General features: G+C 42.5%; 1 protein-coding gene across 2 annotated transcripts in view; it reads left to right on the forward strand.

Annotated features, from left to right (window-relative positions):
• The first annotated feature begins 1,374 nt into the window (after positions 1–1,374).
• The window catches only part of LOC146669837 (zinc finger protein 385A-like), a 28,762-nt gene continuing 14,734 nt past the window's right edge, over positions 1,375–15,402 (forward strand). The window contains exon 1 of one of the 2 annotated variants that reach the window (XM_085406459.1): positions 1,375–1,854. In XM_085406459.1, the coding sequence (XP_085262585.1) occupies positions 1,842–1,854 (13 nt within the window). In that variant the 5' untranslated portion in view covers positions 1,375–1,841. Of the gene's footprint in view, positions 1,855–5,428; positions 5,869–15,402 lie in introns of those variants that run through there. The other variant, XM_085406460.1, reaches the window with a different exon arrangement.

A 15,402-nucleotide genomic window follows, 5' to 3' on the forward strand; every position in this document is an offset into this window, starting at 1 on the left:
TGATGAAATGTGCTTACTGCTCCAGTTTGTCGTCCTTCCTCACTGTCCCTCAACCTAACCCCTTATCTGGCATGGTGCCAGAAGCTGTTGGTGTGTTGCTTTGTCCGTAATAAACATGCAAATGAAATAAAAGTGAATATGTCTGCCTTAAATTAAACTGGGATATAAGTTTACATGAGCACATCCTTAGAAGAGTTATAAAGTGACCCTGCCAAGACTGACTGGACGCTACCATTAAGGCTTTTACAGCTTGCATTAAACACTTGGTGTTTTTAAATGGCCTGTCTCATTTACACAAGAGCACTTCACACACTCAGTGTCTTTAAACTGTTCACATCATTTTAATAGACTGTAGTTAGCCACGCATTTATTCCCCATATTCCTCAGGTGACTACTTGGAGCGCACAAGGCAGACTAGAGCTCAGACCGTTTAGTGTATCAGAATTAGACTGACATTTACTCGATATTGGGCCATGCGTCAATCTCACCTCAGCCCTTGCCTCCTTCTGCTCCACCTAATACTCCCCTACCTCTCCAAAATGACACTCGCAAGCACATTTAGGACATCTGATCTGAATCTACACCTTAACTGGCAGAAAGCAGGAAGCAACATGGTAGCGCACAGGAGTCCCACAGTATCATGTTTGTAAATTTTGTGTGACTATCTTCATCTCGCAGCCATCCACATTTAATTTCACCATCTCAGCTATACCAGTGCTTCGCTTTAGATGTTTCAGTAGGTGAGAAATGGAACTGGGTGGCAGAGAGGCTGAGAGTGTTTTGGATTTGCAGTGGATCAGCATTTTAAAGAAGGCCACCTAGTGTAAAATTTACCTCCTGATGTTCGGTGCGTGATGTGAGTGAAAAAACAGAGTGTAACAAACTGAAATTCTTCAGCTTGTGGATAACAGGGACTGAACCGATAAGCAGAATCATCAAGCACATGTGGACAGAGCAGGATTTGAGCAAAGGGTTTTGACGATTGTGTAAATAACTCAGGCTTTGCTCATAACTCATTATAACAACCCGGTCATTCAACAAATGAGCGAACGAACCCTGTGGGGCAGAGCCATTTGTGTGGGAACCTGTTTCAAGATCAAACAAGCAAAAAGAATACACAGTTTATCTGTCCATAAGCCATCTGTTTCATCCACCAATTACACTTCCCTTTGCTTCACCATGTCAACAACTTCTTTCAAGTTTCAGTGACTTTCCACCATCTTCAAAACACACACACACAGTCCTTATTCCCTCTGATCTGCCATCCGTTGCTGGGTCTCCCCTCCTCTCTCCTGCCCCTCCTTTTCCGTACACACACTCCCTCTCTGCCTGTATCTCCCTCCTTCCACAGTTGTCCTCACATATTAGGTTCCCCAGTCCTAAGAAGCAGAATTAGCCACTGGAATCTTGTGCACTTGTTTCCTTCACTCCCGGCAAAGAGGTGACAGCATAAAAGGAAAACACAGAGAAAATACAGACAGACACAGAGTATTAGAAGCTTTTTGAAACGAAGAGGATAAAGAGAGCGAGAGAACCGAAGATGAAGAAGCTGAACATCAAGATGCTTGTAGTTTGATGCAGCCACACTGTGGGCATGTGGCTGTCTGCACCGAGCATTTCCCTCTTCACTCCCCAGCTGACTGTTGCCAGTTCTGCGCTCACGACGCTGAGTGTTTATTTATTTATATTTCTACAATAATGTGAGCATACTTTTTTTTATTCCACTCAAAGAGGACGGCATCTCTGTGGTACTTTACGCTGGCTGACACACTGACCTCCGGACTCTCTACTGGTCAAAGGAGCTGGATCGCATTGAGCATCGCGAAGTGCAGAAGCAACCAATGTGGGGCTCAGGTAAGATCATAACAGACTACTGAGCAATGCAAAAACACCCACCAGCCTGAGTTTGCTTCCTTTGATCAGCTTAAGAAGAACTGAGAGGCTGGGTAAGCCGGGATCCCCTCATTACTGCAATATTCTGAGCAGAAATAAAGAGCGAGTGACTCTGGCTACACGAGGCTTTGAAGGTTTCTCTCTTTGATGAAAGTTAGGCCAGTCTCCTGCAAACATCAGCACGTAGGGTCAGATAAGACTTTGCACTCACACTTGGTGTGACCCTTTACACACTTCACTGATATGATGCAGGAAATGGATGATGGAAGAAGGAAGGTGCATAGAAGGAGGAGAAAGAAAGAGAGCAACCTTTGGCGTGAATAGATAGAACAGAACTTTTGTTTTCCCTGACATCCTTAAACAAATTGATAAGCAGAACGGAAAAGCTTGTGGACACACAAAAGATATCAGTAATGTTTGTTATTAAAGTGAAGGCTAGTCACAGCTAGAGCTGTGTGGGGGTAATTCTTGTGTGCCCAATGTCAGCATATTCTGATTCCTCATATATACAGCAGTAGTAATAAACAGAATCTAAAGCACTCTGGCGTCTCGGTTAATAGCATGTGAAGTATAAGACACCAGTTTTTGGGTGCTTACATAGAGGGAACTGATTGCACATCTGGCCTCTGCTCACATTATCCTTAGTTGAATCCCCATTACCTTCCATCATAGTTATTCCAAGTATTTGTCTTAATCTGGTTAAAAATGTAGTAAGTGCAAATGAAATTATTTGTTTATGATCACATAAAAAATGCTTTAATAACACTAAAATATTAACATATATAATTTGCCCCTTCCCCATCAGAGGGCACTGTAATGTACAACACACGTGCTGATGAAGTGCCCTGTACCCCTTTACTCTACACAGACCTGTGTTTAGTCCAGTGTGTGTCCTTGTGTGTGCCTGTTTGTGTGTATTTATATACAGTGCATGTTAGTCATTTAGTTAATTCAAGCCCATTTTAACCTCCACGGTGCAGTAAATTCAGTAGATCTTCTCTCATCACGTCAGTGCAGAAATACACTTTACATTATACAGCTTTATAACTAAGCGTAGCTCAAGTTAGTATGTAGTTCATATGTAGAACAAAAAAAACAAACAAACAAAAAGACACTTATGCTGAGTGTGACATAATTTGCATTTACTTCATCTGCATCGTCTGTTTGGCACAATAGCCTGTATTGGGTTACGTATACGTTAAGTATATGCTTATGGCTATTCTAATGTTATCTGAGGTGGACTAGCACAACACTTCAGGCCTCACCGCTAAAGATTAAACCTAAATTGGACTTTTTGACAAATCAGTCGATACAGTCATGGCCACCCGGGACAGTATGCAGTACACAGGACTACTGAATGAACAGTATGCAACTAAACACTGATCAAAACTTTAATACTTTATTCTAAACATAATGGGAGCCGTACGAGTCGTGTAAAAGACTAAGTACACCCTTCCTGCTACTATAGAAATTCACAGGGTAAGTAGAAGCTGATCAAACTTCATTAACTGATCATCAGCAAGTGTGAGCACCTCCATACAAGTTGGTACTAAGGCAGTTTGCTGGTTTGCCACAATGCTACAATCCCACAATCTTCCCAGGATTGGACATCCCAGGAAACTCACCCCATGGTCAGACTGTGCTATGCTCAGAGAAACAGCACAAAACCCAAGAGCCACACCTCAGACTCTACAGGTTAAAGCTAAACCTTCACTGAAACTGGTTCATGCAACAGAAGAATGATGCCAAGCACAGCAACAAATGTTACAACACAAAGGCTGAAAAAGAGAAAAATCAAGGAGCTGCAACAGTCCAGTCATATGCCAGACTTAGAGTCCAACAGGTGCATAAATGAATGCCTGGAAACTTCATTGAAATGACGCAGCACTGTAAAGAAAAGTGGGCCAGAATTCCTCCACAACGACGTGACAGACTGATAAAATTATACAGAAAACAAAGTTATTGCTGCTAAAAGTGTTTCTACAAGCTACTGAATCATGGAGTGACTCCTGTGAAAACTTTCTTCATAAATGTTCAAGAAATATTTGAATAATGATTAAAAATTACTTTAAATAATCCATTTGAGTTGTCATTAAATCCACTGTATAATTGATCAATTCAGCAAAGATATTCTTTCACACTGACAGAACTTTTTGTTCTCCGAAAACCAGAAAGGCTCTTCATTAAGTAGACAAGGCAAAGACATAAATCCCCAAGGACACACACACGCACAGACACACACATACACAGATGGGATGGTTCGTCACATGAGCTCTGAGGTCCGATTTCATTTTCCCATGGTGACATCCATTAAAGTCATGCTGTGTCTGACCCTCCACCCTCAGACAGCCATATTAGCACCTGGCCCATTGGCCACAACATTACACCTGCCTGCATTATTCAGGCTGACTCTACTAATGAGGAAACCTTATCACACACACACACACACACACACACACACACACACACACACACACACACACACACACACACACACACACACACACACACACACACACACACACACACACACAAACTCTACCCTGGGTTCAAGCAAACTTAAACACAAACAGACTGACACGCAGCATTATTTGACTTACTTTAGGATGACTGTTTAATTATGTAAAAATGGACCAGATCGTGTTGCCTAAAGCCCGAACAAAAGAGTTCATGTGACAGCCCGATCTTGTGAGAAAGTGTTTGACGAAGGCTCGCACATCCATTAGCACAGCATACACCTTAAACTCATTGTTCTGGTAAATGTTGGTATAGGAGTGCGTGCAGTGAGCTTAGTATTTAAGCTCATTCAGCACTCTCTGCCACTGCCTGTCAAACAGCTGTCAGCTCCCTCCTTCATCCTGCTGTTTCACCATATCTTCCACATTTCCTCACCTTACACTTTCATCCCCGAGTCAGTCTGCATTAACCTCAATTTCTCCTCCCCTCCCCACAATGCTTCATCGAGTCTCTCAAGCTGTCAGTCTCTACTGCGCCTCTGCGCCTGCTCTTCTTTTTGTCTCTTCGCACACTTGTCTGCAACAACACCGTGAACTCGGTCAGCATTTTCCAAAATGTACTGCTGATTTTTGTGTATACAGCTAACAGACAACAGACAGGTAGAGGGAGAGAGCAGAGGAAAATCTCAGGAGGAAATTGTCAGAGCACAAAGACATATTACAGATCTCAGATGTTGTCGATGAGAGTGAAAGTGAGACGAGGAGAGGTGTGTGTGTGTGTGTGTGTGTGTGTGTGTGTGTGTGTGTGTGTGTGTGTGTGTGTGTGTGTGCTGGGCTGGGGGGGGGTCGTCAATAGTAAACAGGAGACAAAGGGAGACGGAGAGAAGGAGAGAGCAGAATCGACAGCAGCATTATCAGTCTGCGTCCTGATTCAAACACCCCAAGAAAATGTTCAGTTCCAGCTGCTCTCATTGGCTAAACCTCCAACCAATCACAGCTTAGAAATGCAAGGTGCCTTTAGGTTATACCCAACCCCAAAAATATGGTCGAGAGAGAGAGAGAGAGAGAGAGCGAGAGAGAGAGAGGCATGCTGTAGTGCAGAGGTTCCTCCTGTGAGGCAAGCCTCCATCTCTCTGGTGTTCCTCCTGCTGGAGTGAATATATAACAGTGAATAAATTACAGGCTTCATTGCAGTAGATTGAGTGCATGCTGTGTTGCAGTCAAGGCTGCTGTGTTTCTCCTCTGGCAACAGCTGCCTGAGACGTGTACAGAGACTTGAAGGAGAAGAAGAAGGAGAACTATCTAATGTGGATGAGGGACACTGAGCGGGAGGGAAGACACAGTGTAGAGAACCAAAGTGAAGGTTGTGATGTTGGATGTCTTTTCCACATTGAGTTTTGAGAACCAGAGAGGGGGGCGCTTAAGATTTGAGTCGTCCTTGTAGCTGATCAAAGAGGAGAGGAGTCAAGCAGGAAGATAACGTGGGAAAGAGAAGTGGGAGAATACAGCATGATCTTGGGTAAGACAGCATTGGAGGGCTTTTTCCTCCTCCGTGCTCTCATTGATCTGATTGATTTTGTTTTTCTTCCACACAGTTAGATTTCTGTTCTGATGAGATGATCTCTTGTGTATGGTGCAAACTTTTGATATGCATTTATGCGATGTTTTCTTTGACATGCGTGATCAATGTGTCACCCTGTGTGAAAGAAATCTGTAGGGTCTTGTGAGCAGGCTCGCTTTGCTCCAGTTCATTTGACTTTGTGTGAGAACTTGACTCTCACGCTCACCAAGCTCGTGTACATTAGATGATTTTAGTCAGTTCCAGAGGAAATAAGGACATGCTGTCTTAAAAAAATATATGTATCCCACAAAAAACATGAATATTGCAAAATGAATGAGAGAAGAGACCTTTAACCACATTAAGGCGATTAAGGAAATATTCCAAATTCCTATGAAAATGTGTTCATTTTAAGTAGTCTAACATGACCCTAAGCTGAGGTAGTCCTTCATTAAAAAAGAACTTAGTGCATTATGTGATCAATTATCTCAGTTTCTCTTGGCCTAAGGCATAAAAGCACTCACCACTGACAGGGTGCAAGACTGCATGTCATTAATCAGTCTAATCCTCCGCCTCGCCAGCAAGCTTCATTACGGAACAGATTCTGGAAACTGGAGATCTGGCTTTTAGATTCCGTTTTTAAAGGAGAATTTTTAAGATCAACAACAATGCTGGCTCACTTCCCTGTGGTCGGTACATACATTACTCCAACATAATGCTCAAAGGTGTCAGGGGACAAATCAGCATTAAGAAGAAGTATAAAAAGGTCAAGAAAGCAGTGCCATAAAGCCACAGAGTGGTTTTTTTTGTGCAACAGAATAATGAACTCCAACTTCAGTCTATATAAAGGCTGTTTTGTATGCTTGTACACAAATTGAGTTTGGATTACGTTTGTGAAACGCATTTACTGCAGTCAGTTGAGTTATGCTGATGTTTTGCAATCTGCAGAATATTACAGTAGCTCTTCAATGCCCCGTCCAATAATGTCATGCACCGCACTTTTATTTAAAGGCTAAAACAACCATCCTTTAGACACAATCATGTGAGGCAGAGGCGTATAATTTAGAAACATATAATTTAGATGATGTTTTCCAGTTCCAGCCTTTTATCTTGTTCCGTTTATCAACACTAATCCATCTTTCCTCACAGTAGATTTGATTAACCACTGTGACCTTGTCCCATGTACGTGTGCGCTGACTAAATATTTGACTACTTTATTTTTGTTTGCTTGCTCTTACCCCTGCTCGAGTCTTCCTGTGATCTGAGTGTGAGCTTGAGCTTGTGGTAATCCTTTTCCCAGTGCAGAAGCTTTAACTCTGCATGCATTAGACACTAAACGCGCTGACACATGATCACAACAACATGGGCTGATAGGATTTTATAAACTGTATTAGTTTCCTTTTCGAGAGACAGAAGTAGCTCCAGATACTGAAATAGCAACCATGAAAGGCAAAGGCAGGAACAGCAAAGATGGAGGGGATGAACAGGGAAAGCCTCCACCGATCTACAGTCCTGTGTCTCCCTTCGCTCTGTCCCTACATTTACACCTAGTTTTAATGTCTTTTGATGAAAGGAGGAAAATCAAACATGTTGACACAGTGAGCCTCGCAGACTAGAAGAACTGTGCCGAACCTGGCTCATCTCCCTCGATGCAGAGCAGTGGAGAACACAGTTTAGTAACTCTTGTGTAATTTTTGTGATGAATATTTCAGACCCAGAGGTTTTTATTTATTTAAAAGTGAGCCAAGGCTTCCTCTAGTCTGATGCAAAGACCTCAGTCAGCACTATATAAAAGTTCACGTCTTGCATCACATCTAGACACACATAGACGAATTTTCCCCGCTCATCCGTGGCCTCCAAAGGAATCAGAGGTGCACGTTGACCCCGATAAACAACATGACCTTTAAATCCAGGCAATGCAATGAAGGGTGAAAAGTATTGGCATTTTAAATGGAGACAGAGGGCTGCCACTCTGTGTTCAACAACCTGACACACATTTCATATGCTTAAGAAGCCTGAAACTTTTGCAGAGAGCGGATTGAGAACTGCAGGACTATACGGGGCTATATGCTGACAGTAAATGCAGCAGAGCTCAGACAGGACATCAACAACTACCTTTTATCACACAAGGAGCTCATGCAGTCCAGAAATTACATTTTGTTTATCTAAATTACAGTGAGATAACAGTAAAACCGCTGCAGTAAGTGGCATATTGTTTCTGAATGTATCGTTGTTATTTGTTTATATAAACTGCTCGAGGAGGATTGCGCACAAATGACCCATAACTCTTCCTAACCTTACGCTAGTCCAAACTGGCATAAATGGGTCACTGGACAGTGAAATCAGAGTGTGTCATTTCGGGGGACACCAGCATCTGCGGTATTGTATGATGTCACAGCAAAAATGCTCATCACCACTGCTTTTTGCACGCTGAGTCTGACATAGTGTCATGTGATGTTGGGCCACAATAGCCTTGTTTACCCACCTGTAAGTACTGCAAAATGAAAGAGGAGTGATGGTGGAACTGTGAGAGGGGACCAGAAGTGTGGACCCAGGAAACGAGGTAGAAACCGTGATCACAGTTTGGTATATAAACTGTAATTAATGTTACTGAAAATCCCCAAATTGACCAATTTTCATTTTTGCAAAGACGCTTCTCATGCCTAAAGTCTGTAAACCTGCAGCAAAAGTAATGATAGGTGATGTTGCTGTTAGATCAGGAAATCTCATATGTCATTTTGGAAGGCAATAACAGCACAAAACAGTAATGTCTATCATTTACTGATTTAAGGACTCCAAAAGTAGCATGAGAACATAGGCTGATCATACAGTTGTTTATTGTTTATTGTTCTGATGTTATTCACACTATGTGCGCCACCCGCCTCAATCTTACCCTTGCGTGTTGCTTTATGGCCATGCTATAGCATAAAACCACACTCTCCCTTTTAGACTGCAATCAAATCCCAAAATACAACTGGTCATTTCTGCTTCTGTGGAATAAAACCTGTGCTGTATGTATTTCAGCTGTATACCACACAATCCTTCTTTGTTCTCTGTGACTTTTCTATGCATTGAAGATCAAGTATTCCTTTCTTTTGTCTGTTTTCTTTTTTATAAAACGATGATGCATCTGGCTGCTGTTTGTCTGATGCCATTGTTTTGTATGTGCATTTTTACTGAACGTGTTTGCTTTGGATGCTCTTGTGTGTTCTGTGTACTTTTGGTTCTCGGGTTTCTGTATGTCTGTATCTACAGTAGTATATTATTCCACCACCCAGCAGGTGTTTAAATGATTTGAGGGAAAAAAGGGATAATAATGTGGGGCAGGGCTGCTGTTCATATTGTCCTGGTGGTTCTCTTAATGGCCTTCACTTTGCTCTGTGTAGCTTTGTGCTAAAGAGCTCTGGTAGAGCCTCAATGGTGCCTGCGACACAATGAAAGACAAAGTTGGCAGTTGGATTCGAGCTGTTTCCAGCAACTCCCCAAAGAGCTGAAGCCTGACACGAGCTGAAGAACAGGCAGATGTTCAACAGTCTTTTTAGGAAACAAATCTCTTCAGGATGCAGCATGTTGACATCCACACAACCATGCAAAAGACTGAATAGACAGATGCAGTTTTAACATTAAAAGCTTATAGTTTAAAAGGAAATATCTGTATCAGTCAACTTTGTAGGTGGTAAAAGGGAAACTTGTGAAAAGGTCAAGGTGCTGTTAATTGGAGAAGTGGACCTTCTAACTGACATACGGATGGTTTTTTATGTCAACACAGAAATAGTAATGCATCTTCTGTTTCCAGTTTGTTAAGTAGACTTTGGTTTTACTTTATTAATATTATAACTCTTTGTGTGTCTTTAATGGAAGTATAGTAGATAAAACTACTAATGCTGTTGTTTTTCTTAAAGACAGAACCTTGAAATGCTGCAATTCTGGCCATGTGTTTAGGAGAATTTCCTAAACACATGGACACAAATGTGTTGGACACTCCTTGGCTAGGAGTTCATCAAGGAGTTTCTTGGCTGACATCTAGCAAACTCGAACACTTCTGGTGAAAAGACTGCAAAAGAAAAGCCTGTCATAATCAGTAGCAAGTGAGACAATGAACATATATTACTAATATTCTTAAGGTTCATTTATTAGTATTTGGTGAGTTGGTTTCTGTGGAAGTTTGTTTCCACCACCACAAAAATTGTATTGATCCTGTCGCACTAGTTTCTATCAGATGCCCATGCCAGCATTCGTTTCTATCAATGATCAATATTTGGACTGATCCACCCTCCTCTAATGGTAAATGGCCTGTATTTGTATAGCGTTTTACTAGTCCCAAAGGACCCCAAAGCACTTCACACAACCAGTCATCCATTCACACACTGGTGATGGAAAGCTACATTGTAGCCACAGCCACCCTGGGGCGCACTGAAAGAGGCGAGGCTGCCGTACACTGGCGCCACCGGGCCCTCTGACCACCACCAGTAGGCAACAGGTGAAGTGTCTTGCCCAAGGACACAACAACAACCTGAGACTGTCCAAGCTGGGGACAGCTCGAACCAGCAACCTTTCGATTACAAGGTGAACGCCTAACTCTTGAGCCACGATCGCCCCTAATTTTAATAGTCACATGGCAAATAATTGGCTCGCTGTGTGGTTAATTTCACCATCAAAGAGTTCTGAGCTCCAGTTTAAGTGAATGAAATTATAGTATTAAGCAGATATCTTTGCTATTAGCTGATCTTGCAGCATTAGCTGATAAATTAGCATCTCACCTTTTTCTCCATATAGTGTCACTTCTGGCTCTTAGATAAAATTCCGAAAAACAATATGGATGCAATATGGATGCAGTCCTTGTTGAGGCTTCAAAAACTGTTGTCAACAAAGAATTGAGTGATGTCACAGACCTACATCATATTTACTGTATACTCTTTGGGGTAAGCTTTAAGCAGATTGCGCAGACACCTCACAGGAGACACTTTGTACTCTGATACACAGTTAAACTGACTTCTACCAAAAGCAAGTCATGGCATGTAGCTGACCCACTAGAAGAGGCATAGCATGAAATTGCTCATCCATGTACGCTTTGCATGTGACTTGCAGAGGTTAACCCTTTGCAACAGCTGTAGCCTACTTGACTTGACTCCTTTCAGTATTTTTAAAGCAATGTTTTTAACCAGCATGTTCCACGCTGTGGTTCAGCTGCATGGAGTACGACTGCTTCCTTTAGGTAGCAGATGGCCTTTGTTCTGTACATTAACCTGCAGGTCGACATGGCTCTTTACCTCCTCTGGTCACCTTGGACTCACCTCAAAACATGCGGCTCTTTCCCCCCACAACCCCCACCCCCTCCTCTGATGCCTTCCTTTCGCCTCCTTGTCCAGACCTCCTTTTCTCGCTCACTCGACTTGAACCACTCAGTTCAGGCCATTAGTTCTCAGCTTATCATCTCCAGTTCCTTGATAGTCACTTTTTTTTCTTAACCTCTTCATGGGGAAAGACTGTGAAAAGACTTGAGAAATTATTTACAGGAAAATATCCAGACAAAGCAATGTCCTGCATCATCACATAATAATTTTTAATTTTAATGAGAGCAGTGAAAAATCTGCAGAGGAAGAAAAAAAAGTCTTCGGTAATTACAAACACTGCATCAAATCAGAGACTGGAGCTGCAGAAGGACTAAGGAATCTCAAGAGCACTGCATAACAGGCACACACACACACACGTTTCCACTGAAAGAGGACTTCAGAGAGTTCTCTAGGAGGCGGCATTTAAGCTTGGCCACTGGGGCGCAAAGCATCTATCATTAAAACAAAGTGCAGAGTGAAATCAAATGTGTTCTCCTTCTCAACCACTTGACTCTCCTCTTCGCTGTGTCCTTTCCAGATCTCACACAGACCAACACAACATTAATCAGAACCCAGCCCATAAATTACCCTTTTTTTTAGAGCATCATCTATTCAGACTACAAAGGTTTGTGTGCGAATGTGAATGTGTGCACCGTCGTCTGTCCCCCCGCTTAGGTTGAAATAGCTGCCTTTGACTTGAGGGTAAGCTGAGCTGCAGTAAATTGGATTTCATGCTCAGTCCTTCACAGCAGCAGTATGCGACACTAAGACAGACCCATCTTCCCTCTGCATTCACGACAAAGTTAGCACTGTGGTTCTTTAAAGGTTGGAGCTTTAAACACAGTTGCATGACTTTCTTTTTTTTCTAGGATTGGTTTTAATGTCAGCTCTGCCAAAGTGTGGCAATTACCAACTCAGCATTTCAGCTACAAAACTGAAAATGTTAGTCGTGAATCACAGACACACCAATGGTGTCATCTGCGACCAAATGTTGGATCAGCTCTGTCTCGCATTCCTTTGTACTTCAACCTGAGGGTGAAAGCCAAACCCAAATGCAGTGAGCCCAGTGGTTTTCTGGTTATTAGACACCCTTCCACCACACGGTTGCCTCTGTCTCTGCTGCAGTGACAGCAAGGGGGTTTTTGTCAGGAGGCAGGCTGGTTAATCCACCACAGACGCTCATTTCAGAATTATCTGTGCACAGCAGGCCATTTAGATGCAGATGTGACGCGGCTGGCATCGTGTGCCGGTCCTCTTGAGCGTGGAGCTAACGGGCCTGGATAAAGGTTTCTTTCTTTGGTGGGAGCCTGCAGTGTCTTTGCCTTTCATCAGACTTCATTCTGGCAGACAGCATGTCACACAATCTCCCATCCCCTTCCCTCCCGGTCCCATCATGGAGCACGAAGATGGAAGCAAGCAGGGAATACAGAGAGACTCCTGCGACGCCACTGACATTGACATTACCTCTATGATCATTAAACCTAAATTGGCTAAATGAATTGCCAATTTGAGAAGCCTTAGTCACAGCATACTGGTGTGTGCACCGCACGCCTGTGTGTGCACCTAACGGGGGAGATAAGATTCCATCTCTGGTTGTCTGTTTTCCTTTTTCTTTTCTTTTTTTGTCCCTCCTCTGCTTCTCTTCATTTCTGTCCAACTACCTCTCTCGCACAATCTACACAAAAATTCAATAAGCTATTACACAGACATTGATCTCTTTCTCACACATTTGCATGGGGGGGGCGAAGTAAAGCAGTGAGATGACGGTGCTGTCTGTTCATTTCAGTGGAGAAAAGGAGCTGTAGATGGTGAGAACTGGATTTATGGAGTTTGGCAGCATCTTAACACTTTAATGCTCCTCAGAATGTGTCCAATCAATGCTCTCTCTCCCTGCATGGTCGTGGCATTCTCTTATCTGATGTCACTGTATATCACTCAGGAGCTGGGTAGGTCAGGGGACGATGCTGCTACGCTCACGCCGAATTGGTTGGTGCAGAATGTGGCACTAAAAGCAATGAGCAGCATTGTTTTAATGTAGCACTCTACTGTGTCTGCACTGTAAATACAGATTTACTATAGAAGACGTTCTTTGACCTTTAAATTGTAATATAGCGTAAAATGAGCTGTGGATTTACCAGAAACGTGCCGGGAATACATTTCACCAGCCCAAGAGGAAACACAGTGATGATGTCTCTCCATCGCTCCACTCAGCTGAGACACTATTGTCCTATTATTTGCTTGGCAGGGAATTAAACTGTGCTTAATTGCATTCAATTTAGTTTCTACTTTTTTAAATTTAACCTGTTGATCGAATAAAGAACAAACAGAATTTTAAGTGTAATAGGCAGAAGGAGAGTGGTGAACTGATGCTTGAAATAAGTATTATTTACAGTATGCTGCATGTAACCCTAACCCTAGCACCCGCCCACTAAAATAGCTTGGTGGTATGTTCATGAACATTTTTCTCATTTACACAAACACAGTCCTGTGGCTGTGAATACATCCTGCTGCCTCATGTTAATCCATGTCTGAAAATAGTTCTCAAAACGCTACTAATGCTACTGCTTCGGGTGCAGCCGCTTGGACACCTCCCACTGGTTTATGAGCTCTTGCTTCAACTCGATGATTTTTTTGTTCATCATTTTGTTTTTTTTCTCTTTTTATTAAACCAGATACTACAAGTGGAAGGGGATTCTCACTGAGAAACCAAAGACACCACATGGTCATACAGCAGCAGCTGGTCAATCACCAAGTAGCCTTGGCTCAAGGCATTCCCTGATTAATTTTCCATGTGACTAATAAATTGGAATATTTCACAAACGGAAAATCATGCTGCAAACTAGTGAATGAGAACCGAGAGAACTCATGGCCACAGACAGTCTCTTTACTGTGCAGCCACACAACCAGTAATGACCTCGTAATACAGTGACAGGTCTGTCCCATCTACACTCACCAGCCACTTCATTAGGTACACGTAACCTTCATGAAAGCATATCTAATCAGCTATTCGCAGGGTCGAGACATGGTCGAGACGACCTGCTGAAGTGTGAATCGAATGACAATGTGGAAGAAAGGTGATATAAGTAATTCTAAACATGGCGTGGTTGTTGGTGTCAGATCCAGTGAGCAGCCTAGGAAGGAAACAGTAACGGATATAACCGCTCTTTGCACATATGCTATGCAGAAGAGCACCACATGTTAAATCTTGAAGAAGATGGGATATAGCAGCAGAAGACCACACCGAGTCCTGCTTCCTGTCACCTATCAGGAAACTGAGGCTCACCAAAATTGTAAAATTGAAGACTGGAGAATCATTGTTTGGTCTGAAAGCTCTGCTGCAATATTCAAATGGCAGCATCACAATTTAACATAATCGGCTTCAAACCATGGATCCATCGCTGCCCTGGTTAACGTCTAATTGTGCAACTTTTTGCATATTTGGGCCTCACAGTACCAGTTGAGCATCATTTAAACAGCCTACTGAGAATTGTTGTTAAGAAAGAAGGAGGAAAGGAAGGAATATAGCTAGCAAGCTAGATATATAGAGAGATAGATGTTTATATTCCTTCTCTCAGTATCTGTTGTTGGGCAGTCACTCATGCCTTCCTGATGGTATGTCGTCTGAAATTAGATGTGTCACTCCAGTTTTTTTTTTATCCTTCACAAATCTTGCTGCGTTTGTTTTAAAGAGGTGATAATGGCCACCATTTGAACTGTGGGCTTTATGTCTGAAGGACATTTAAACTGCAACCTGTAGCCTTACACCTATTTTTTTCCCATAATATCAAACACTCTCCTTCTCATGCAGCACATGTAAAAGTATTCACACATGATTAACAACAGCTACAGCTCAGCTTTACCTGTCACAGCCTCCCAAGGACACTGAAACACCCTGAAGAGGAATGCCAAAAGTACAGACTTTCCCCTCCATCTATTTCTGATCCTGACAGTAAATTATTTATGTCTCCCCTGTTGTAAGAGACGGGAGCCTCCTCTGATACCAAAATAGTCTTTTCTTCCCCTCGTTTTGACAAGTGACCAATTTTCTTTTCAAAACTAACAAAACTGTTAAGGAGCCTATAGTCATCACAAAGAGGCAGCAATAAAGGGAGATGACTGCATATAATCTCAAGAGAAAAGATTATACAAATTCTCTCTGGGT

This window comes from Rhamphochromis longiceps, linkage group LG5 (genome assembly GCF_057381845.1).
Source record: "Rhamphochromis longiceps isolate RC_006_pf linkage group LG5, R_longiceps_female_GT1.1, whole genome shotgun sequence".
NCBI classification, from domain to species: domain Eukaryota; kingdom Metazoa; phylum Chordata; class Actinopteri; order Cichliformes; family Cichlidae; genus Rhamphochromis; species Rhamphochromis longiceps.